The following is a 24,063-nucleotide window of genomic DNA, read 5'->3' as shown; positions in this document are numbered from 1 at the left end:
CCATATGGCTGGCGGGCATGCAGCTTCCCTCCCAAGCCTCTGTGGGGAGTGCTCTCCCACAGCGGCATGGGGGAGAGTTGCAGGGGCCCCCCATGGCTGGCAGTGCGCAGCTTTCCCCCACTATCCATGGTAATTTGGGGGTGCTAGGCGGATATTTGCACCCCAGCGCTGCGTCTGCTAAAGACGGCCCTGGGTAGTGGCAAGCTTTCAAGCTTGTGTTGTTAACATTAATAATAATCCTATCTTTTGTTGTTTAGTCGTGTCCGACTCTTCGTGACCCCCTGGACCAGAGCATGCCAGGCACTCCTGTCTTCCACTGCCTCCCGCAGTTTGGTCAAACTCATGCTGGTAGCTTCGAGAACACTGTCCAGCCATCTCGTCCTCTGTCGTTCCCTTCTCCTTGTGCCCTCCATCTTTCCCAACATCAGGGTTTTTTCCAGGGAGTCTTCTCTTCTCATGAGGTGGCCAAAGTATTGGAGCCTCAGCTTCACGATCTGTCCTTCCAGTGAGCACTCAGGGCTGATTTCCTTCAGAATGGAGAGGTTTGATCTTCTTGCAGTCCATGGGACTCTCAAGAGTCTCCTCCAGCACCATAATTCAAAAGCATCAATTCTTCGGCAATCAGCCTTCTTTATGGTCCAGCTCTTATTCTTAAGGGTCAAGTCTTATGCAGCTAAAACAGAACTGTCCATGCAAAAGAGGAAGGCATGAAGAGGCTATGGGGAGCCTCAAGATTTGCAAATGCAGTCAGCCCACAAATGCAAAAACACGTAAAGCCACTTGCTCTCAGACCACCTCTGCTTGCTCTCCATGCTCTTGCTAGGCCCTCTCTCACTCTCCAACTCTGATGCCCAAACACTCTCCCAATGTCAGTGCAATGGCTGATGGGATTGCTAACTGTTATTTCCTGCTCTCCCGCCTCCTCCTGACGTTTTTTCTACTGCCTATTTTGCTTTCCCCCTTGTCTTTCCTATCTGTTTGTTTGTTTGACGCCCATGTAAGGTAGTGTTTCCGTAAGAAAAATGAATGTATGTTGGGGGCTTTCTGGTAAAAAAAAACAACTTTAAAGGGGGAGGAATCCTAAGGGGAACTCACACTCAGCTCAAGGACTGAGCATGCTCAGTGACCACAAAATGCTAGCTAACTGTTGGGATGTGGAAGCAGATGGGGGAATGGAATGGAGTTTTCTGGGAAAGGGCATAACTGGCACGCTAGCAGGTGCCAAGACCAGAAGCACTCCACGCTGCAACATTTTGTTGCAGAACCCACTTGTAACAAATAATTGTAAAAAATATAATTTATAACTACATAAAACATAAATAATAATAATAATAATAATAATTTTTATGTAGTTATGCTTTTGAATTATTTTGAATATGCTTTTGAATTATAGTGCTGGAGGAGACTCTTGAGAGTCCCATGGACTGCAAGAAGATCAAACCTATCCATTTTGAAGGAAATCAGCCCTGAGTGCTCACTGGAAGGACAGATCCTGAAGCTGAGGCTCCAATACTTTGGCCACCTCATGAGAAGAGAAGATGCCCAGGAAAAGACCCTGATGTTGGGAAAGATGGAGGGCACAAGGAGAAGGGGACGACAGAGGACGAGATGGTTGGACAGTGTTCGCGAAGCTACCAGCATGAGTTTGACCAAACTGTGGGAGGCAGTGGAAGACAGGAGTGCTTGTCGTGCTCTGGTCCATGGGGTCACGAAGAGTCAGACACGACTAAACAACAACAACAACAGCAGCAACAACAACATATTAAATGAAGTAGTGCTGGCTAAGGTGATGCCATTTGTAGCTCGATAGGTTGGAGAAGGTTGCGGATGGCACATTTGTTAAGCCTTAAGGTACCACAAAACTCTGTTGCTGTTTTCGCTGCCGGGATCTCACATGCTTCACTCGCTCCTGCAAACCGTGCGGAGGTCAACCGCACTCTGGCTGCCACGGGCAGAAGAACCGAATGCGGGCGCTGTGTCTGGCTCAAGCTTGACCGGTGGGCCATCCCCCTGTCTTCTCTTTTCTCTTTTCTCCCTCCTCCTTGCTTGTCCCACCAGTAGGTAGACTGCCCCTGACAGTGGAGGCTCCACGGAGCTCCTTCTCCTTAACTGGTAGGTTCCATTTCCCGGGTGACCTTGAGAAGCGGGGCTGCGGGCAGAGAGCGGGACGCGCGCACACCCAAGTCTCCCCCACCCGCGATCGGGCTGGTTGCCCCCCAAACACGCGGGGGGCGCTGGGCAAGAGACGACCTTTCCCTCGCCCGCCCCCCCGTCCTCCTCCTCCTGGCTCCTGCTGCTCCTCTCCGGGCGCCACGTTGCAAGCAGCCGCGGCCGGCGCGCGTTGTTGAGAAGAGCGCAGCAAGCGCCTTGGAGAGGTGGGGGGGGGGGGGACCGCGTTGTCCCCGCCCCTCTGCTCTGCATATTCATCTCCAGGCCCCGCCCCCACCAGCTGGAGGAAGCCGAGTAGGAAGTGGGTTGCGATGTCCTTTTGTGTCCTACAGCCGGAGCGAGGAGCGAGCGCGCAGCCCCAGCCCATGGCCCGGCCGGTCCCCGGCGCGCGGGGCCACTGAGCCGCCCCGCTCGGACACAGCTCGGACCCCGCCGCCGCCAGCGCTTCCTGCAGCTCCCAGCCCTTGGCTGCGACCAAGGTCAGTGCGATCGTGAGAAGGAGGAGGAGGAAGAAGTGGGGTGTATTCTGACGAGCGCGCCCCCCCCCCAATCCCAGCCCCCTTCTCCAAACCGGCTCCATGTGACCGGCGCTTTCGTTGTGGGAGGTTGGTTGCCTTGCAGGGAAAGAGAGCGCCCGATCCAGAAAACAGGGGGCGGGGGCAGACAGGGTTCTGGAAGTGGGGGGGACACACACACCACGGTGCCCCCATTCGGGGGCAGACGCGCGTCGGTAGACGCGCCGGCGCCCCCAAGTGCGCCAGAACTCACTCACATGCAAATAGATATCGGTGTACTACGGGTGTACACACGTCTATTGCAGTGCCTCTGTTAGTGTGGCAGAGGGCAAAAATCATGTGTGTGGGGGGAGTGGAGAGATGTGTGGGCAGAGATCAGGGGCATGAAAGTGCTCGTGTGGATGTCCCTGTTGACGCTGCCAGGCAGAGTCGTGCTTCTGCAGCAGAGTGCGCAGACCCGGGGACAAGCAGTGTGGGGCATGGCGCAGCCGGCGGGGGGTGGGGGACATGATTTAAGGTCACATAGTGCGGATATTGTGTGCAGGTGTAGGTGGGTCCCACGTAGGCACCTGTGTAGGCCTGCTTGCCTAGGTGCAAGGGCACGGACAGAGAAAGAGAAATGCTTGCGTATGTACAAGGAAGGCGCACTGATGTGTTCACAGCCGCACATGGAGATGTTGAAGTGCTGCGCCCAGATGAGTGGAGAAGTCTCCCTTGTGTGTACAGACACGGTCTGCATATACCCCCTGCGGCTGCCAGGATGGGGAAACCTTTTCGCAGCCATGTGCATAGCAAACTCATGCGCGCCTGGGCACGTGTGAACGGAAAGGGTTCAGACATGAGAGTGCCCTGTCTCTTTTGCCCAGCTGGCCTCACCCCTCGGCCACTAGGGGGCACTGCGGCCCGTAGTAAGTGGGGTGTGTGGGGGAGAGTGACAGAAGTGAACTGCAGAAGGGTCAAAGGTCATGGGCACACAGGCTTTCCACATGGAGCCCGAGAAAACATGACCACACATTGTTCAGCTGCAGGGAGGTGGTGTGCAGAGGTGTCCGGGAGGCTGAGACAGCTGCCCTGATTTCACAAAGTCTCCTGCTTTATGGAGTCCTGAGAACGATCGAAAGTCTGTGGCCGATGTGCGCATGGACTTTTCTGAATGGCTTCTGCTTACTGGGGGGGGGGGTTGGGAGAAAGTTGGGCAATGTCTCCTAGCCCCCTCTCTCTGGCCCATGTTGCTTCCCTCCTCCTCTTCCATAAACTCCACTCTTGTCCCCGATTGGGTAAGGGATGATGCACTGATCCACAGAGGACAAAGGTCCTTTGACTGGCCTGGCAAAAGTGGGGAGGGTAAACCTATTAATAGAGACACAGAGGGGGGTGTCACTTAGGGGTGCGGGGGCAGAGCGTGTGCTAAGAGGTGTCTTGCGTGCCTGGAGTTAAAGACGCTGTCCTAGGGGGATTACTGGTCTTTCTCTTTCGCTCAGGGCACTGTTCAGAACACACGAATAATGCTAGGTAATGAACCGCAGGTGCTTATTATTAGTAATATTTTTATCAATTTTATGTCTTTGTTTATGGAATCTGTATCCTGCCCTTCGTCCCAAAGGAGCCCAGGGCGGCAAACATCGAAATGTGAAAGCAGTACAATTTAAAAGTCATATTTGCATTTCATCCCTGCACTGCAGGCCTAGTTGCTTTGAGGAGGGGTATTTAAAAACGGCTCTCCCTGGTCACTTTTGCCCCTTCTCCAAACTCAGAAGGGGGAGGGCAGAGAGACACAACAACCTCCCAATATGTAGCCAGGACATCAGTATGAAATCTTGGCTGGTTATGGAAGGAAACCTCAACAATCCAGTGTCCAGAAGAGGTGGGGGGCAGAGAGCCTTAACCTAAGGTGTGCAGGAGATGGGAGGGGGGCACAATTCATGTGTGGGAGGGTTAATCTTTGTTGCATTGAAGTTGCAGTGGCAGGGAGGGGGGAGAGAAGAGATGTCAGGTTGCTGAGCCAAGCGGCTATTCCTGTCCTCTGCGTGTTTACATTTAACTCTCGAAGCCCCAGAATGTTGCTGTTCTCCAAAGAGGCGGTCAGGGACAGGACAGGACCGGACCAGAGGCAGCGAGAGTGCACTGCCTTTGATGCCATCGCCAGTCCTGCCTGGGTGCCTGATTGTATCTCCCTGGAGTGACCTTGAGGCCGCTCCATTCTTCCGGCGGGATGCTGGATCCCAGGCCAGCAGCTGTGGGGTGGACAGTGTGTAGGTTGATGAGATAAAGGGGGGGGAGGCCTACATTGCAGGGCCTTCATGGAGTGAGGAACACTTTCCCCCCGCATTCCCACACATAGGACGCTGCCAAAAAGGCAGTAAATTTTGAAGAGAGTCTCTTGGCCTGTCGGAATTAAGCCACGGTTGGCCATCCCCAAAGCTCTTCCTTGCTATGTCTCCATTAACGGAGTTGAATGTAGAATTGGGGTATATGCTATCACTTCCTTCAGTGGGGGGCAGTTCCCCAGACTGAGCAGCGAAACTGGAGGCCCCCTAAACTCAGATTGATGAAATTACAGTGGTACCTCGGGTTAAGTACTTAATTCATTCCGGAGGTCCGTACTTAACCTGAAACTGTTCTTAACCTGAAGCACCACTTTAGCTAATGGGACCTCCCGCTGCCGCCGCGCCACCAGAGCACAATTTCTGTTCTCATCCTGAAGCAAAGTTCTTAACCTGAAGCACTATTTCTGGGTTAGCGGAGTCTGTAACCTGAAGCGTATGTAACCCGAGGTACCACTGTTCTGGGGTTATTGTCCCACGCCCTGACTCGGTTCTTCTGATTGATTTGTCGTCAGATTCTTCCTCCTAGTTGGCCAACTTGGCCTAGCCCCCCAAATTCCATGCTGGTCCCTGATTGGGTGGTGGGTTTGTGACGCACATCCAAGTGACAGGGCAGGATTTGGGACGGCGCACTGTGGCTCACTGCTCTTTGTCACGGCCCGGCTGCCGAATTCTGTTTGTGATTGTGGTCCCTTCTGAGTGAGAAACGGATTAATCATCATTATTTTAAAGGTTTGCCTTTGAACACCACCTTTAAGCTTTATCACACTGAAGGGCTCCGTCCATTTTTTAAGAAAACGGGACTTAACCTGTGCAACTCTGTCAGTTTTTAGGATGCTGGATCTACATGTACACTACACATTTAAAGCACTCAATACAGTCGTGACTTTCCCCCAAAGCAACCTAGGAATTAAAGGTGCACAGAGTGATTTATCAGTCAATCTTTCTTCCCAGGGAGCTGCAGCCGTTGTAGCCTTTGGGGGGAAATAGGGGTCTCTGGACAACTCTCATCACCCTTAACAAACTGCACCTCCCATAATTCTGTGGGGGGAAGCCATGACTCTTTAAAGTGGCGTCAATAGTGTTGTGAATGTGGCCTAGAAATATTTTCCAACATTCCTGCTGGTTCAGTTTTTTTTGTATGTTGTGGCAGCTCTTCTCTGACGCACCCCATCTGTGTCCTCTTTCCTGCAGCCCTCTCTAGCCATGTCATCCCGGGAACGCCGGGCAGAGTTTTTCATCAAAACGGAGCCGGCCTCCCCAGACAGCCTCGCCCAGCACAGTCCCAGCGGGTCTTCCGACACCAGCGCCAGCGGGGCCCCACAAGAGCTCGAGACCGCTGGGGCGCTGCCTGCTGGGACGGGGGCCTCCCGGCGACGCCATGATGACGACCCGGATGAGCCTCCCGGGCGGGGGAAGTACATGCTGAGCGCCATGCCCAAGCGGCTGTGCTTGGTGTGCGGGGACGTTGCCTCAGGGTACCACTATGGCGTGGCCTCCTGCGAAGCCTGCAAGGCCTTCTTCAAGAGGACTATCCAAGGTAGGCCGCTCCTGCGTGGGCACTATAAGAGAAGTCTGGGGTTCCCCTAAAGCTGTTAGGGAAGAAAAGGCGTCTGGTCTTTGTTTGGGGAAGGGCAGCAAGAGAGCATCTGCTTTGCATGCAGAAGGTTTCAATTCCCGGCATCTCTGGGTCAGGCTGGGAATACCCCCTACCAGAAACCCGGGAGAGCAGCTGCCAGTCAGGGTAGACAGTACTGAGCTAGATGGACCAATGGACTGACTTGCTATAAAGCAGTTTCTGATGTTCCTAAAAAGAAAAAGCCCCTGCTGGATCAGGTCATCTGGTCCAGGTGTGGGGAAGCTTTGGACCTCCAGGTGGCGATGGACTACAACTCCCATCAGTCCCAGTGAGCGCTGTCAGTGGTCAAGGATGATGGGAGTTGTAGTCTGGAAGGCTGCCGGTTCCCCACCCCGATCTAGTCTCACATCCTGTTGTTCCAATGACAGACAGACCTTTCTGAGATGCTTGTTGTCCCTCTGGTAGACTGTCTCTTAAAAGTGAGGTTCTGTTTAGCTATCACGGTGAATAGATGTTAACAGGGTTGGTGCCATGGTGGGGGGTTGGGCTGTGCTGTTCAGGGATATTCTAGGTCTCTTTCCTAAATGTTCAGCTTACTTGGGGAGGGGGTGGAGAAAGAAGTCCCTTTGACTTGTGGAGATTAATAAAACTGTAGGAAGTCTGAGTATGAATGAACTTTATTGCGCATTATGAAAGGGCTTTGCAAAAGCAAACACCCTCGCTTCTTGCTCACACATAGTTTTCTCCATTAACAGAGTTTAATTGACATTTACAGCATCCGGCATCAGCACATCACTTCGTTAAAATCATTAAAAGGGCTCCCATAACCCCCCTCCTAAAAAAAAACCCCACCTTTTGAATGTAAATTCCTAGCTGCTGTGGCAAACAGCACCAACCTATAGGATGCATTTTGCCAAGTTGGTCTGTAAGAAGTACTATAATTAAATTGCTGCGATCAAGTGTGCAGCAGCTGTGAAAAATGTGAATTCCATGTTGGGAATCCTTAGGAAATGGTTTGAAAAGGGGGCTGGGGAAAAACACTGCCGAGATTATGTCTTTATGCAAATTATGGTGCAGTACGCACTTGAAATACTGTGTACGGTACTGGCTTCCGTGCCTCAAAAAGGGATCTTGTAGAGCTGGAAAAGGTTAAGAAAAAGAACGGAACAAGGGGGTGAAGTAACTCCCTTAGAATCATAGAATGGTAAAATTGGAAGGGACCAACCCCCTGCAATGGAGGAATTCTGCCCACAGCCATCCCTGGGTGGGCTTGTGAGGAAAGGCTCCAGTGTTTGAGGCTTTGGGAGTTTAGAGTAAGCGGGGACTTGGTAGAGGTGCATAAAATGTGGCACAATGTGGAGAGACAAAAGTCTTGGGAAAAGACCAGTGTTTCCCAAATTTGGGCCTGCAGCTGGTTTTGGACTACAATTCCCATCATCCCTGACCACTGGCTCTGCTAGCTAGGGATCATGGGAGTTGTAGTGCTGGAGACCCAAGTTTGGGAAACACTGCTCTAGACTACCTCTGGGATCAGAGGCAGACTACCTTTTGAAAACCAGTGAGGAGATTGCTGTTGCTTCCATGCCCTGCCTGTGGTCTTCCCATAGGCATCTGGTTGGCCACCACGAGAAGAGAATGCTGGGATTGGATAGGCCTTTGGCCTGATCGAGCAGGGCTCCTTTCATGTTATTAACTTCTCATTTTGGTCCTGGCTGTTCTTCAGGGATTCCCCACCATGTTTGGCCACGTTTGCACCATACATTAAAAGCACTGTGATACCTCTTTGAACAGACATGGTTTCCCCCAGAGAATTCTGGGAGCCTTAGTTTGTTGAGGATGCTGAGAGCTGTTAGGAGACCCCTATTCCCCTCACAAAGCTTCAATTGCCAGAGTTCCCCGGGAAGAAGGATTGCTTGCTTAACAATTATCAGAAACTGAAATATACTCAGAGTCGCAAAGTGATTTCATGCTCTTTATTCAGCTCATAGTGGTGAGGAGGAATGAATGAAAGTCCCCTCAAAGCATCTGCTTTATATACATTATTTACACAATGGGCTGCACATGATTGGCTAATTCCGGAATTCTACTGTAAGCCAATCAGGTTGTGGATTCCCTTCTATCTGGAGCATGATTGGGTGGTTCCTGCCAACCAATCATACTGCTGCATTGTTCTAGGACCAATCAGACTGCTGCCTTTTGGATCCTATTGTTCTAGGACCAATCAGACTGCTGCAGTTTGGATCCTATTCAACTCAGTACATAACAGAAACATTTATCTATGAGAGGAATAGGGGCCTCCTCCTAACAGTTCTCAGCACTCTTAAGAAACTACAACTCCCAGAATTCTCTAGGGGAAGACGTGGTTGTTTGGCATGGTACAATTCTGTTTTAAATGTATGGTATGAATGTGGCCTTAGACAGACACCCTGTCTGTCTGTTTGTCTGTCTGTCTGTCTGTCTGTCTGTCTCTCTGTCTCTCTCTGGATGTCCTAGAATCATAGAGTTGGAAGGGACCACGAGAATCACTTAGTCCTGTCCCCTGCAATGTAGGAATGTTTTGCCCGACGCTGGGCTTGAGCCCGACGCTGGGCAAAACGTTGAGCATGAAGAGTCTCATGCTCTACAACTGAGCCACACACTTTCCCCAATAGACTTCTCTTCCTCCATGAACTTATGGAATTTAAGAAAAGAGCCATTTAAGCTCAGTGCTGTTGCCTCATCTTGTGCTGGGGGAATTCCGTAAGTTAAGTATGTATTCCATGAAGAAATACTCCCTGAACTTGTGTAATTCCTGAACCCTTGCACTGATAACTCTTCCTTGATCTGGTTTGTAGCACTGGATAGGGGCTGATGGATAAAAGCACAAGAAGGGCCCACAAACAGGCTGTGAAGGCTGTAGCCTCTCCCGCCTCATAACAAGTAAATTTGAGGTATACTATTACTGCACCTGGAGGTTCCACTTGGCTAATGTGGCATTTGGAACATAGGACGCTACTTTATCTCAAGTCAGGCCATTACTTCATCTAGCTCAGTATTATCTACCGACACTGACTGGCAATGATCCTAAGTTAGTCACGTCCATTCATCTCAGTGGATTTAGATTTACTCTGTGTGTGACTAACATGGGCTGCAAACGTTTGTCTTCTTTGCTGCAACAGAGGTTTTTATTTTATTTATTTAGAAGCATTGCTTAATTTGTTTTTTTTAAAAAACAAACCTCTGCTAAGTGGTGTATGACTTTAAAGCATTAAGCAATACTATTAAAACAAAAATAAAGCAACAACAACAACCCAGCAACGGTAGAACAGTAGTGTAAAAAGCTTCTAAAAGCAAATTAAAAACAGAAATCCAGTGAAATCAAACAAATAAAATAAAAAAGGGTCAGGAAAGTGTGAGCAAAAGGAGTTGTCCTTACAAGACATCTGAATTTAAAATGTCCTATTAAAGGGCGAGAGACACAAAAAAACCCCCAAAACTCGGAACTCATGACTGAAGCTTCCACTTAAAATGCAAACAAGAAAATTGGCTTCCAGGTGGAAAAATCTAAATTAGAAACAGAAGTGCTAGAACCCAAAACTAAGATCATGTCAAAAATGTATAACTTGCTGCTGAAATGGAATACACAGGATGAAACGGTTAAGTCAGCTATGATTAAATGGGCACAAGATGTTGGACATATCATTATGTTTGCTGACTGGGAACAGTTGTGGACCACCGGTATGAAATTTACGGCATGTAATGCCCTAAGAGAGAATATTATGAAAATGATATACAGGTGGTACATGACACCAGTCAAGCTTGCAAAAATATATCATTTGCCTGATAATAAATGTTGGAAATGTAAGGAGGTTGAAGGTACATTCTTTCACCTTTGGTGGACGTGCCCAAAGATTAAGGCTTTCTGGGAGATGATTTATAATGAAATGAAAAAGGTATTTAAGTATACCTTCTTGAAGAAACCAGAGGCTTTTCTCTTGGGCATAGTCGGCCATTTGGTGCCAAAGAAGGACAGAACTTTTTTTATGTATGCTACAACGGCAGCAAGAATACTTATAGCAAAGCACTGGAAGACGCAAGATCTACCCACTCTGGAAGAATGGCAGATGAAGTTGATTGACTGTATGGGATTGGCAGAAATGACCGGCAGAATCCGCGACCAGGGAGAAGAGTCGGCAGAAGAAGATTGGAAGAAATTTAAGGACTATTTACAGAAACATTGCAAAATTAATGAACTTTGAAAGATGCTGGATTGAATTTATGTGGTCTCTAGCTGTTATGATAAAAAGAACTGGGATAAATATTGTTTAAGTTATAAAATTTAAGAAGTTGATTGGAAAATAAGGTGTTAGTTAAATGGAATGTTAAGAGATTAGGATTTGCTGGATAAACAATTTGAACTAGACAACAAGAAGGGGAGGTATGAGGAAGTCAAGGAAACATGTTATTGAAAATTGATATTGAAATTGATTTGTTTTTAATACCTTTTTTTTTCTTTTTTGTTTGTATAAAATTGAAAACTCGAATAAATATTTATAAATAAAAAGAAAGGCAAACATCATTTTGATATAAAAATGCTTTCTTTCAGCAAAATGCAAGAGCCAGTGCTGATTACTGCTATTACAATTTATTACCTGATCTTCATCCAAAGGTCCTAGGGCAGATTGCAACAATTACAACATTATTAATATTGAAATGTTGTGTGTGTGCGTGTGTGTGTGTGTGTGTGTGTGTGTACACACAATATTTCAATATCACACAGAAATTAGGTGGGTCCTAAAAATATACACCTCAAGTGTCAAAAGTCAGGGTCAAGAAGTACAGTGGTTAGAATGTTAGACTAGGACTTGGGTGATCAGGGTTCAAATCCTCATTCGGCCAGGAAACTCGCTGGGCGATCTTGGGCTCAGTCACTTCCTCTCTGCCTATCCTACCTCACAAGGTTGTTGTGGGAATTAAGTGAGAAGGGGGAGAACCATGTATGCCACACTGAGCTCGTTGGGGGGGGGAGGGAAGTGGGATATAAATGCAATAAATAAATAAAATTTTTGAGTAAATGCATATATATTATTTATACTATAGGTTTTTTAAGCTTTCCAACCCTTTCTCTTTCTCTCTCAGGCAGCATTGAGTATAGCTGTCCGGCCACCAATGAATGCGAGATCACGAAGCGGCGCCGGAAAGCCTGCCAGGCCTGCCGTTTCACCAAGTGCCTGCGCGTGGGCATGCTCAAGGAAGGTACGGCTTTGGGCCTCGGGGCCTAAACCTCTGGCGTGGCGCCAAGGTTGACGGGGCGGGAGGGTGCACAGCGAATGTGAAATGGCTTGTGGGGGGGAGAGGAATTGCAGGAGGAAGACGGAGCTCCTAACAGGTTGAAAATGTTCTGAATCGACTTTGGTCTTCTCCAGGGGTACGTCTCGACCGGGTGCGAGGAGGGCGCCAGAAGTACAAGCGCCGGCCTGAGGTGGAGGGTGCCACTTACCCCAGTGCATTCGTCACCCCACAGATTGCTACGGCGACCACCAAGAAACCAGGTAAAGGACTGCGGTGCCCCCCTGAACCCCAGACTCCTATCCACAGTTTGGGGATAAAGGGGCCCAGGGCGTGTGACCCACACAGAAGTGTACTTGGCTATGTCTCCATCCTAGAGCCAGAGAACATTTTTTCAAGCCAGGGGCCACATTCTCCTCTGGGCGATGTTCCGGGGGCCACATGCCAGCGGTGAGCAGGTCCAGAAGCAAAAGAGGGTGACGGAAAGAATATTTATTTTGCCTTTGTACAATGGGCTAGTTTTCCACACGCACCTATCTGCACCATTCTTCCAAGCAAACAAGAGGCATTGCTAGAGTTCAAGGATGCTGTTCAGCTAGGCCAAAAACACTCAATGAGGGTTCAAAGCAGAGCCAGTGAAGAGGTGTGGCCCAAGGAGAGTTCTGAGGGCCAAACAGAAAGGCTTGGAGGGCCGCATTTCACTCCTGGGCCTGAGGTTCTATTCCTACGAGTGTCTCATATAGGCTTGGCTCTCCTTGGACTCCGGAGTGTTTTATTGAACCAGAAAATGCTCTGCCTTTCCCCCCTTGTTGAAGCTGGGCTTCCTTTGTCTCTCCTCCTAACCTTAAGGTGCCACCAATGGTACCGTTCTCACTGTGGAATTATCCCCTTGGAAAGGGCTTCTGATGTGAGCAACGCTTGTTACCTTGGCAACCTGGCAGGCACAACCCTGGGAGGAAGAAGAAGAGAACGTAGGCCAGGATTTAACAGCTACACTTTCGTTTTGTAGAACATGCGGTATTGCCCTCTGGGCCTGTACTATTGAGAGGGGAGGACATTGCTCAATTGAATGTTCCCCTTTGTAATGTACATTAAAAAACAGGTGCATCCAAGAGAAAGCTTATCTATTTGTTTATATGCCACTTACTGCTAAACAGGCTTCTAAGGAGTTTACAAATGTACATCCTGCTTATGCTATCCACAGAGTCGTCAGTGCTTTAATGTGTTGTAACGCATATGCAAGTTCAAAAGGGAGAGTGGGTAATTTGACCAGAACATCACTACTGCATACTTTGTTGAAGTTTGTTATCGTTGATTGTTGTAACAGAAAATACTAAAAGCAACAGCCACCAGTTATTCCAGGATCCCTAATAGGCTAACTTCCCACAAGCAAGGAAGAAGTTGCTGTTCCATCCTTGGGGAGCGTTCAGACATGTGTTTTACCCACATACGTGTACACACACACGTGTGGTGCATTCTGGAATGCCATAGTTCCAGGAGGATTGTGTCATCTTGATTTTTCTTGTGTTTAAAGTGGCTCTTAGGCTGACAGGTACAGCTATGATTGATGGCAAAATGAGAAAAGATGAAAGAGAAACGTGGGCCCTGGCCTCCTTTGGCCCACTTCCCTGATTAGATCAAGGCTGAGGAACGTGTGGCCCTCTGGACTCTATTGGACTCCAACTCCCATCAGTCCCAGCCAGCACCATCAAGGATCATGGGAGTTGTAGTCCAGCAGCTTCTGAGGGGCTCACCGGCTCCCTGTCCCTGGCCTAATTGCCAACCAGCATTACCTGGGGATACTTCCCCCAAGCAAAGAAAGAGAGATTTGTGAATCTGGAGTGTACGGCTTACTCCTGACACTTCTCTTTCTTTCATCTTTGATCCTCACCATCCTTTCTTCCACCCCTGCTCCCTGCAGCTCCAATGAACACAATGGTGTCGCACTTGCTGGTGGCGGAGCCTGAGAAGCTGTACGCCATGCCCGACCCTGCACTCCCTGACAGTCCCGCCAAAGCAGCGAGCACTTTGTGCGATCTGGCTGACCGGGAGATCGTGGTCATCATCGGCTGGGCCAAAAACATACCAGGTGAGAGAAAAGGGTTGGCTCAAAGTCATGCCTGTCCAGCTGTTGCACAGATATTACCTTGCCACTGTCCAAAGACCCACAACGACTTCTGGTCCATTGCTGAGCTTGGCACAAGGGTCAGGAATACTCCGTTGGGATCCAAAGCTGGTGGTGGTGCGTGGGGCACCCCATTGCTTTCTCTCTTTCTGCCATCCACTCTCTCCCGGCGACTCCTAGCTACCTGTTAAAGCATCCATGACAGATGGCCATCCAACCTCTGTCTAGAAACCTCCCAGGAAGGAGAGCCTACCACTTTCTGAAAAAGATTGTTCCACTGTTGAACAGCTCTTGCCATCAGAAAGTTCTTCCCAGTGTCCGGTTGGAAACTCCTTTATTGTAGCTTGAAGCCATTTTTTGGGGTCCTCCCCTCTGGAGCAGGAGAAGACAAGTTTGCCCCACCTTCCATGTGACAACCCTTTAAATTCTTGAAGATGGCTATCATATCTCCCCTCAGTCTCCTATTATCCAGGCTAACCATACCCAACTCTCAACCGTTCCTCATAAGGCTTGGCTTCCAGACCCTGGATCATCATGGTTGCCCTCCTTTGCACACATTCCAGCTTGTTAGCATCCTTCTTAAATTGTGCCCAAAACTGGACACAGTGCTCTAGGTGTGGTCTGATCAAGGCAAAATAGTACCACTCTAGTCATAGATTCATAGAATTGTAGAGTTGGGAGGGATCTATTGCTTCCCTTGATATGAAAGCTACATTTCTGTTGATGCAGACTGAAATAGCATTAGCTTTTTTGCTGCTGCATCACACTGTTAACTTGTGTTAAGCTTATGGTCTACTAAGACCCTTAGATCCTTTTCACATGTAGGGACGCGGGTGGCGCTGTGGGTTAAACCACAGAGCCTAGGACTTGCTGATCAGAAGGTTGGCGGTTCGAATCCCCGCAACTGGGTGAGCTCCCGTTGCTCGGTCCCTGCTCCTGCCAACCTAGCAGTTCGAAAGCACCTCAAAGTGCAAGTAGATAAATAGGTACCGCTCCGGTGGGAAGGTAAACGCCGTTTCTGTGCGCTGCTCTGGTTTGCCAGAAGCGGCATAGTCATGCTGGCCACATGACCCAGAAGCTGTACGCTGGCTCCCTCGGCCAATAAAGCAAGATGAGCGCTGCAACCCCAGAGTCAGCCACGACTGGACCTAATGGTCAGGGGTCCCTTTACCTTTACCTTTTACTTGCAAGCCAGGTGTCCCCCGTCTTATATTTGTGCTGCTGGTTCTTCTTGGCTGAGTGTAGAGCCTGATATTTGTCTCTTTTGAGATTCATTTTGTTTGTTTTGGCCCAGTTCTCTAATCTAAGGTCATCTTGAATCACGATTCTGTCACCTACCCTTCCAAATTTGGTGTCATTTGCAAATTTGATGAGCTTACTCTCAGTTCCTTCATCCAAGTCATTTATAAAGATGTTGATCAACAACAGGCCCAGGACAGAACCCTGCAGCACCCCAGTTGTCAGTTTTCCCCAGAATGATGAGGAACCATTAATGAGTACTCTTTGGGTTCAGTCAGTCAACCAGCTACAAATCCACCTGACGGGAACCTCAACCAAAAAAATAAATAAATCATTTCTAAGCACCCACACTTGGTTGCTTGGAATCAATTTCCGCTCGCCACAGGCCACCCTGCAACCAGCTAGTTAGCTGTGAATTAATCCCTCTTCATCTTTTTCTTTCCTGTTTTGTCCTTCCTGGCTCAGGATTTCCGGCGCTGTCCTTGGCGGACCAGATGTCTGTACTGCAGAGCGTGTGGCTGGAGGTCTTGCTGCTGGGGGTGGCCTGGCGTTCGTTGCCCTGCGAGGACGAAATCGTCTTCGCGGAGGACTTTGCTCTGGACGAGGAGGCGGCAAGGGCGGCGGGGCTGCTGGAGCTCAGTGGGGTGGTCCTGCAGCTTGTGCGCAAGTACCGGGCCCTGCGCCTGGAGCGAGAGGAATATGTGCTTCTCAAGGCCTTGGCGCTTGCCAACTCAGGTGAGTCCCTTTCACAGGCACAGAGATGCCAGGTGGGTGAGGTGGGGGGTTTCCCCACAATGTTTATTGTTGTGATTATATCCTACCTTTCCTCCAGGGTGGCATACATTGCTCTGCCCAGATTCTCCAGATTCTCCTCCCTGTGAGGTGGGTATGTGACTAGCCCAAAGTCTAAAGCCCTAAACGGCCTCTGCCCAGTATACCTGAAGGAGCGTCTCCACCCCCACACTGATGTCCAGCTCCAAGGGCCTTGTGGCAGATCCCTCACTGCGAGAAGTGAGGTTACAGGGAACCAGGCAGAGGGCCTTCTCGGTAGTGGCACCCGCCCTGTGGAACACCCTCCCATCAGATGTCAAGGAAATAAACAACTACACAACTTTCAGAAGACATCTGAAGTCAACCCTGTTTATGGAAGTTTTTAATGTTAGATGTTTTATAGTTTTTAATATTCTGTTGGGAGTCACCCAGAGTGGCTGGGAAAACCCAGCCAGATGGGCAGGGTATAATAATAATAATAATAATAATAATAATAATAATAATAATAGAGCCCCACCCATCTGACTGGGTTTCCTGAGTCATTCTGGGTGACTTCCAGCATATACAGAAACATAATAAAACATCAAACATTATAAACATCCCTATACAGGTTTAAAAAGTGTCCCTCAGCAATCTCAGTGCATGATTCAACATGGCCAGGCTGCCCCTGTCCAAGAGTGGCAAAAGGCACTCCCGGCTACTGAAGCTAGTGGAGTCTCTTCCATCAAGCTAGGGGGTCCTAATGGCTGCTGTGTGCATCTATTTCCCACCCTTCCTGTTTCCTCCAGACTCGGTGCATATTGAGGACATGGCAGCCGTGCAGCGGCTCCGGGACGTGCTACACGAGGCCCTGCTGGAATACGAAGCGTCGAGGCGCCCCGAGGAGCCCCGCCGGGCCGGCCGCCTCCTCCTCACGCTGCCCCTCCTCCGCCAGACAGCCACCCGCGTCCTCCACCACTTCTACAGCCTCAAACTGGAGGGCAAGGTCCCCATGCATAAGCTTTTCCTGGAGATGCTGGAAGCAATGATGGACTGAAGGAGGAGGCCGAGAGGGGAGGGCAGGGGACAGGATTTGGGGAGGGGAGCAAAGTACAGGCTGACTGGTTATCGGGGATTGTTGGGGGGGGGGCGCGTGTGCAGAAATGGAACGGGGCTTGGGTTTCCCCCTCCCACAAAATCCCCCCCTCCAGAACCGCCGCTCGTCTGCCTCATGTTAAAAAAATGCATTTCAATGTATGCAAATGTGATAGCTGCCCATTGCTTTGCACTGAGGCTGACTTTTTTTTCTTTTCTGAAGAGAACAGACCCTATGAGGGAGGCAGAGAAGTTTTTTTATTAAAAAAACCACACAAAACACCAGCCCTTCTGGACGTCAGAGGCTGGGCTGCCGCAACGTGGGGCAGGGAGAAAGGGAGACAGAGAAAGTTTTGACATTCACACTGGAAGCCATACTTTAATTTTTAATTTATTAACTTGGGGAAGGGCAGGGGGTGGGTGTTAGCCACTGTAGCTCTAGCCTGGAAGCCATATTGCATTTGCGAGGCATGGAGGAGGGAGAGGAAGGGTAGTTGTTGGGGAGGGTTTTGTGTGTGTGTGTGTGTGTGTGTGTGCACGTGTGGGGGGGGGGGGTTGAATGGTTCGTTCTTGCCCCAGGATGCAGCTACAGGATAGCACGGGATGGAGAGCAGAGACAGCAGGTTCACGGCCTCTTTCCTACACCACTCAAACGCCATCTTGGTTTTGCCCCTGGGCTGGGCCCAGCCAAATGCACCTTAATGAGGGCGAGAGTGTCGAAACCGCAGAGCCACAGCTCTCCAGAAATAAGGAGGGAGAGAGATTTGGGGAGGGGAAGGAAGACCCACAACACTTTTCTTTTTGACCTCCTTTCTGCCCCCTTAGAACCGAGTCTCTTCATTAGGGCGTCTCTCAGGGGACGATAGTCCGCCCCCCGTTTCTCTTTCCCTCACAAAGGCCCACCCTCCCTCTGGGAATGTTGCATTATCACTTATAAGCAATAATAATATTAATAATAATAATAATAATTTAAAAACTTGGGGGAGGGTCCCCATGATGCAGGGGGAAGAGGAGGTTGTGTCTTATGTCGTTTCTGCTTTGCATGGAGTCTGCCTTAAAAAAACTGGGGGAAGGGGTGTGTTTGAGTGTGCGGCTGCAGTGGTGGGAGTCCAGCCCCCCCCCTCCCCACTCCTCCTCTGCAGAAGGGAAAAGGCAGGGCCTTTCACGCTCCATCCAAAGTTCCTTCACTTAATTCCCTTGTAGCAATAGTTAAAAAGGCAATTTGTGCTTTTTTTTTCAGGTGTGATTTCCTATCAACCCCACTCCCACAACTCCCCTCACACTACGAGGCTAAGCAGCTAGTTCCTGCCTGCGTCCCCATTAAGCCAACCCCATCTTACACCCAAAGCAATAAATAAAACCTCTTCCCCGCCTCTCCTTAATTCCCTTTTGACCTGCCAAACCAGGGGGGTGGGGAAGCTACGTTGGCCCACCAGCTGTTGGGACTACAACTCCCATGGGCCACGCTGGCTGCAGGGGCTGATGGGAGTTGGAGTCCGACAACGACGCTTGCGGTGGCCTGCAGCTTCCCTGTTCCTGCTCCAACTTAAACCAAGGAGGGAGGCTGCATGGCCTGTAGCTGAGAGCCGTGTACATAGCAATATATTTTACTGTATATTTGTTGCAGGAAAAAGAAATCTACCCCATTTCTGGCTCGCTTCCTTCCCCCCCACCTACACATGGAAGGGAGGTGGGCTGCAGCCTCCCTTGCCCTGGTTGCAGGGGGGGGGAGGGGAGAGGAGAAGCTGGAGAATTTTTTTTTGTATTAAATTATGTGTGTGTACATATTATAAATACCTCTGATTTGTGTATAGGCGGCTACACATACACATTCATAGAGAGCTCTATTACTGAACAAATTAAAAAAGGTCATTGCGGCCTGACAGTCAACTGCAGTCTGTTGTTGTCTTCCTGCGTGCTGTGTGATGAGGCCGGGAAAAACACACTGGCATAGCCCGGGGGGCAGGTGTGCCCTCTGGATCCACAAGTATTTAAAAGCATTGAAAGTACTCAATTACCTGAGGTTCTGTCCCCCCAGCCCAGCAGAAGCGAATGTATTTTTACCCACGATTTCCCAAGAAGCTTTGATTTCTTAATGAAAGCTCAACTACTTTGGCTGGCCCCCCCCAACAAAGCAATGTATGCTGTTAGGAAAAAGTCAGTTGAGCTTGTCATCTCAATTACAGGCACCCCAGGAATGAATGAATGGCCTAAGAAACCATCCATAAGGTGGTCAAATGGGACAAACTAGTTAGAGGTCTTACAAACAACTCCCTGTTTACGTCAGTGAAATATTGGAGGGTGTGATGCTGGGGCTTTCTGATATATAGTTCAGTTTTTCTTCCCAAAGACTTGTCCTTAAGAACATAAAAAGAGACTTGTCCAGTCCAGCTTCCTGTTCTCACACTGACCAGATAACACAATGGGAATCCCACAGGCAGGATCCGAGTGAAACAGCAACTCTTGTGATTCCCCAGCAGCTGGTATTCAGAGGCCCATACTGCCTTTGACAGTGGAGGCAGAGCTTAAGATAGCCACTGATAATGTTCTCCATGAGAAATGATCTAGTTCTTTTGTATAAGCCATGCAGGTAGGTGGTCATCGCAACATTTATTTTTTATAAATCGCCACCTCCCTATCAGATTCTTGGAATTCTCCCTAGGCCACACCCCTTCCTCGTCTTGCTGTGTAGCCTCCCTGGTTGGAATGTGTCCTTGAACTCTGATAATCCATGCTTCTTACTTGCCTGGATGAAGAGATCTTTGTGCATTTGTAGAAATTTCTGGAATCTCCTCCAATATCCCGCCTGCTTTTCCCCACCTACCACTGGCACATGTTGCAGCTGAAAGAGGCATGAGGTCCTTGGAGGGGTGGCCGAGTGTCAATGTGGTCCTCAGATCAAAAAGACTTTGCCATCCCTGTCTGAATTCTCTGTAATAGGGACTGGAGCTCTGGGAGGGTGAATGCACTTTCTCATCTAACCCCCTCAAAGTTCAGGATGAGGAAATTCGACCTCCTGATAACCGAGGCAGAGTCTGAGCGGTGATGGGATAGTGCCACTTTGCCTGCTTGAACAAACAGCATCAGGACACAGATGGCTGAGCCACATACGTCTGCAGGCCATAAATTACTCTGGAAAGCTGTCCTGATTTGCAAAGAACACCCTGCACATTAAACAAAAACCTACCACATCAGGGAGAGCTAGAGCCTCCCTGCTCCTGTTGCTGTGCTAACTTTCTACTTACAAGGTGTGTTGTTTTTAAATAAACTGATATAGGAGTGCATTCAAAAATGGCATTCCCCGACTGCAGTCTAAAATACCACCGTTCATTCTGGGACCTCAGAACTCTGCAAGCTCATTCCGTTGCACAGTTAAACCCACTCTGTATTCTTGGGGGAGGAAGAAAAGATGCGCCTGCTAAAAACTGTGAAGAATAAGGCTGAGAAACGGGGAGATCAAGCACCTACACAATAAGGGGCAACGACAAGAGATCCACACAGTTAAATCGACACACCGAGATTCAAGAACTTGCATTTATTTACATGCACAAAAAAGCAACCCAATATTATATTCAGAGCATCTCCTCCCCCCAACAGAAAAATAAGGGTGCTGGGCTTTCCACAGGAACATATCCCACCCCCCCTCACCCGCAAGGCTTGCTTCTCAAAGCTCCATTGACACAAACCAGCTCAAGTCTCCTCTTCGCTCAGCAACATGTTGGGTATCCCTTTAGTTATGGGAAACTCACGCCCAGTATCTGGGCATTTCAGCACACCTTCCACCACTTCCACCTGTACGAGAAGAAATATAAAAACAGCAGGTAAAGGGAACTGCACACCACTTTGAGAGCTGAAAACAGGAAGTGGCAAGGTGAAGAGAGAGAAGATAGGTGGAGATATCACAGCATTGGAAAGATGCTAGATTTTGCTCCTAGAAATTGAGGCAAGTGGTCACACTCTGCATTATGACAGGTTTCTGTGGGTCGGGGTGGGAAACAGGCAAAGAAGAGGTTCCCTTACCTCCATCAGCACATGATGGACTTTTCGAAGGAAATCCTCATTGCTCTCGAAGTCAGGGATGGGCTCAGGGGGCAGGTCTGATCGGTGACCCAACTGCAGAAGGGTGCAGAATATAACAGTTTGTGCCATTTTCACAACCTTCCACACTATTCAAAGACCAGTTATCTCTCTTTAACCACCAAATACTGGTTATTTTACTCCACCCATGAGCTTCACTCTGGCATTTGTCTGCTCAGGTGGTGGCAGAAGACAGGGTGGGCCCATCTCCACCAAGTCAGGAATGGAAAACTTTTCTGTCCTCCACAGGCAGTCTTGACTAACTGCGGGGAACCTATATGCTCTTTGCCTTAGATCTCCACCAGTCAAGTAACACACTTGAAAATCTGTGGTCTCCTTCCCCTTCCTATGTCACTTGGTTCATTTGAGACATACAAGCTGTCCATTCTCCAGACTGTGCAGAAGTCTAAACACAAGTTTATTTAGGCATACAACACCCTTCAGTTCATAAATTCCTAGGGTGGTTTACAGTAAATGAAGGAAATCGTGTGTGTGTGTGTGTGTGTGTGTGTGTACACACACATACAAAAATATAAATAGTAATTGGCTGTAGGAAGGGAAAAAAGAGACTACACCTCTATAATTCTAGCCAGTCTCCCCCTGCCCCCCAAAAAACTTCCAGAGCCAATTACTCACACTCTCCGCTGCCTCTACCAAAGCCGCCCATTCCACCTTGGGTACCATCCGCGCTGTGAACTCTGGGTTGAAATCAACATTGTTCACCTTCACTTCTGTGGCCTGTTAGAGGGGAGAAAGACTGATGGGAGAGCAGCGTGGCTCAAAGAACAAGGGAACAATATTTCCTCCCCTGCATTTCCCTAAGTGTAGTAGGATTGCCAGAGGTGGGAGGGGTGGAGGGGGAGGAGGACAGAGAGAATGGTATTGGAACAGGCATAGTCCACATGGTGCCATCTAGATGTACTCGGACTACAACTCCCATCATCCCTTACCATGATAGCAGAAGCTGATGGGAGTTGTAGTACAATGGCATCTGGCGAGCTCCATATCGGCCACCCCTGCAGCAGAGCTTTATGTCACATACAGTGTGGTAACAAAGGCATGACATGTGAAGTCCCAGGTACAGAATTCCATTTTGGCACTAAACTTACTAGTGGTGCAAACCTATCCCAACCTCTATGGAAATAAACTCCATTGAACTCAATGGGATTATTTCCAAGCAGATATACGTAGGACTAGACTGTAAGCAGATATGACAAAACTGATGTGTATTACTTCTGCACCACAAATCTACAACAATAATAGTCTACAGATTACTAACAATCTAAATAAAGAAATTTCAGCACATGAAATGTGCTATATAAATGAGAGTGGATGCAGTATTGTGGCTAAGAAACTGAACTAGAAAGCCACTAATTCACTTGTCACATAACTGGCAAGTGGCCTTAGGGGGAAGATGTGTGCGTGTGTGTTTAAATAAATCAGAGTTTTAATATACGCCATTTCCAATGAGGCTCTGTTTGATACCCCAGAGAGCCACTACCAGCAAGTTCGACAAAGTTAGATGGATCAACAATCTGACTTGATATAAGACAGCAATGCTGTATTCCACATACTCCACCTTGAGTCCCTTGGAGAAAAGGTAGGAAATAAACACAATAAATGGAGACAAAGCTCAACCTTACAGCACTGTTTTTCAGCTAAACGATTGTTCATTGCAAGCACTACAGAGATACTAAATACTGGTGATTGTTGTCAGCAAGCATAAACACCAGATTCCAGTTAGGCAGCAAAAACAAAGTGGCGGGTGCGTGTGAAGGAGGGACCCTGGCTGTCAAGTCCCCACGTTATATATACTCTGCTCCCACCACCCAATTCTAGAGTGGGAAAGTGGGCGTGGTCTGAAGAAATCCCCGTTACCTGGATACGAAGGGGGAATCCTCCACCGGGCCTCACTCCTCGCACGTGGGAGGTGAGCATGTTGTGCGTCAGGAGCTTCATGTTTTCAGGACAGCGGCCACCAAAGCAAGCGAAGGTAACATGTGCGTGCGTAATAAGCCTCGGACAACTTCCGGTTTGGTTGAAAGGCCGGTTTTTCTCACCCACTTCCGGCCGTTTTTTTATCACTCACTTCCGGCGACCATGCGCAACGGCTCCTCCGCGCGTATGAGAAACCTGACCTTCCTCCCAGTCAGTTCCGGTTAATTTTTGTTCCCAACCACGTGGATATGTGGGTGGGGCAGCGTTTGTTTTCTAACCCGAGAGTTGCTTGGAAATGTGTCAAATAGCCATACAATATTGTTAAGTGTTTGTAAACAGCGCGGTCGGTATACAAAAAAAGAGGACACTGTGCACATCGTAGAACTGGTAGGCTTATTTGCCAATACAAAGCAGTGAGGAGCGGCCTTATTACGCAACTCGAAAGCCCTAACGTTTGAAATTAGAATGCAAAGAAGGCCGAGCAAGCAAGCGCGATCCTGCACGTGCTTAACTCGGAAGTCACTCCCTGTGTCCAACAGTCTTCTTATTCCAAGTAAGCACTGAACTGCGGTGCTTTGCAGCCTGGCAGATTACTCCTGTGTCTACTCAGGAAATAAATGGCGTTGAAACCTATGAGACACAACTCCCAAGTCAGGCCTTACTAAAATCACTGGGATTTACTTTGCGAGTAAAAACATGGAAATCTGTGCGCGCAAGGATGGGCCTACTCCCAAACACGCGTGGCGTATGAAAAGTCTTACTCGGAAGTGAGCTACCCCACTAATCATCAGTGGGGCTTACGCCCGAGAAAACGTACATAAAGAGTGCAACCTGTTGCAGCCCATGCTTGTGCCACATTTACTCAGGAGTACAGTAGGTCCTCCTGAACTTCATGAGGTTTAATCCCGGGTGATCAGCATACGAGAGGGTTGCCTAATGAGGCTGCGCGTGCTTCCTCGAGAGCAAATTTCCCACGGTGTTCAA

The 24,063-nt window shown here is 48.9% G+C and overlaps 2 protein-coding genes across 2 annotated transcripts; one reads left to right on the top strand and one right to left on the bottom strand.

The window, feature by feature from the left end:
- Positions 1 to 2,452: 2,452 nt before the first annotated feature.
- Positions 2,453 to 18,954, top strand: ESRRA (estrogen related receptor alpha). Its single transcript, XM_083591372.1, has 7 exons — positions 2,453 to 2,648; positions 6,203 to 6,548; positions 11,706 to 11,822; positions 11,993 to 12,118; positions 13,777 to 13,944; positions 15,685 to 15,954; positions 16,779 to 18,954. The coding sequence occupies exons 2-7, from the start codon at positions 6,215 to 6,217 to the stop codon at positions 17,024 to 17,026; spliced, it is 1,263 nt and encodes a 420-aa protein (XP_083447498.1). The 5' UTR covers positions 2,453 to 2,648; positions 6,203 to 6,214; the 3' UTR covers positions 17,027 to 18,954.
- Positions 18,955 to 20,584: 1,630 nt separating this feature from the next.
- Positions 20,585 to 24,001, bottom strand: TRMT112 (tRNA methyltransferase activator subunit 11-2). Its single transcript, XM_083591639.1, has 4 exons — positions 23,020 to 24,001; positions 21,778 to 21,879; positions 21,085 to 21,177; positions 20,585 to 20,856 (listed from the first exon to the last, which is right to left on the bottom strand). Exons 1-4 carry the CDS (start codon positions 23,098 to 23,100, stop codon positions 20,755 to 20,757), a joined length of 378 nt encoding a protein of 125 aa, XP_083447765.1. The 5' UTR covers positions 23,101 to 24,001; the 3' UTR covers positions 20,585 to 20,754.
- Positions 24,002 to 24,063: the final 62 nt, after the last annotated feature.

The sequence above is a fragment of the Podarcis filfolensis genome, assembly GCF_964270895.1.
Source record: "Podarcis filfolensis genome assembly, chromosome: 16".
Lineage (NCBI taxonomy): Eukaryota > Metazoa > Chordata > Lepidosauria > Squamata > Lacertidae > Podarcis > Podarcis filfolensis.
This window is presented reverse-complemented; position numbering and strand designations above follow the sequence as displayed.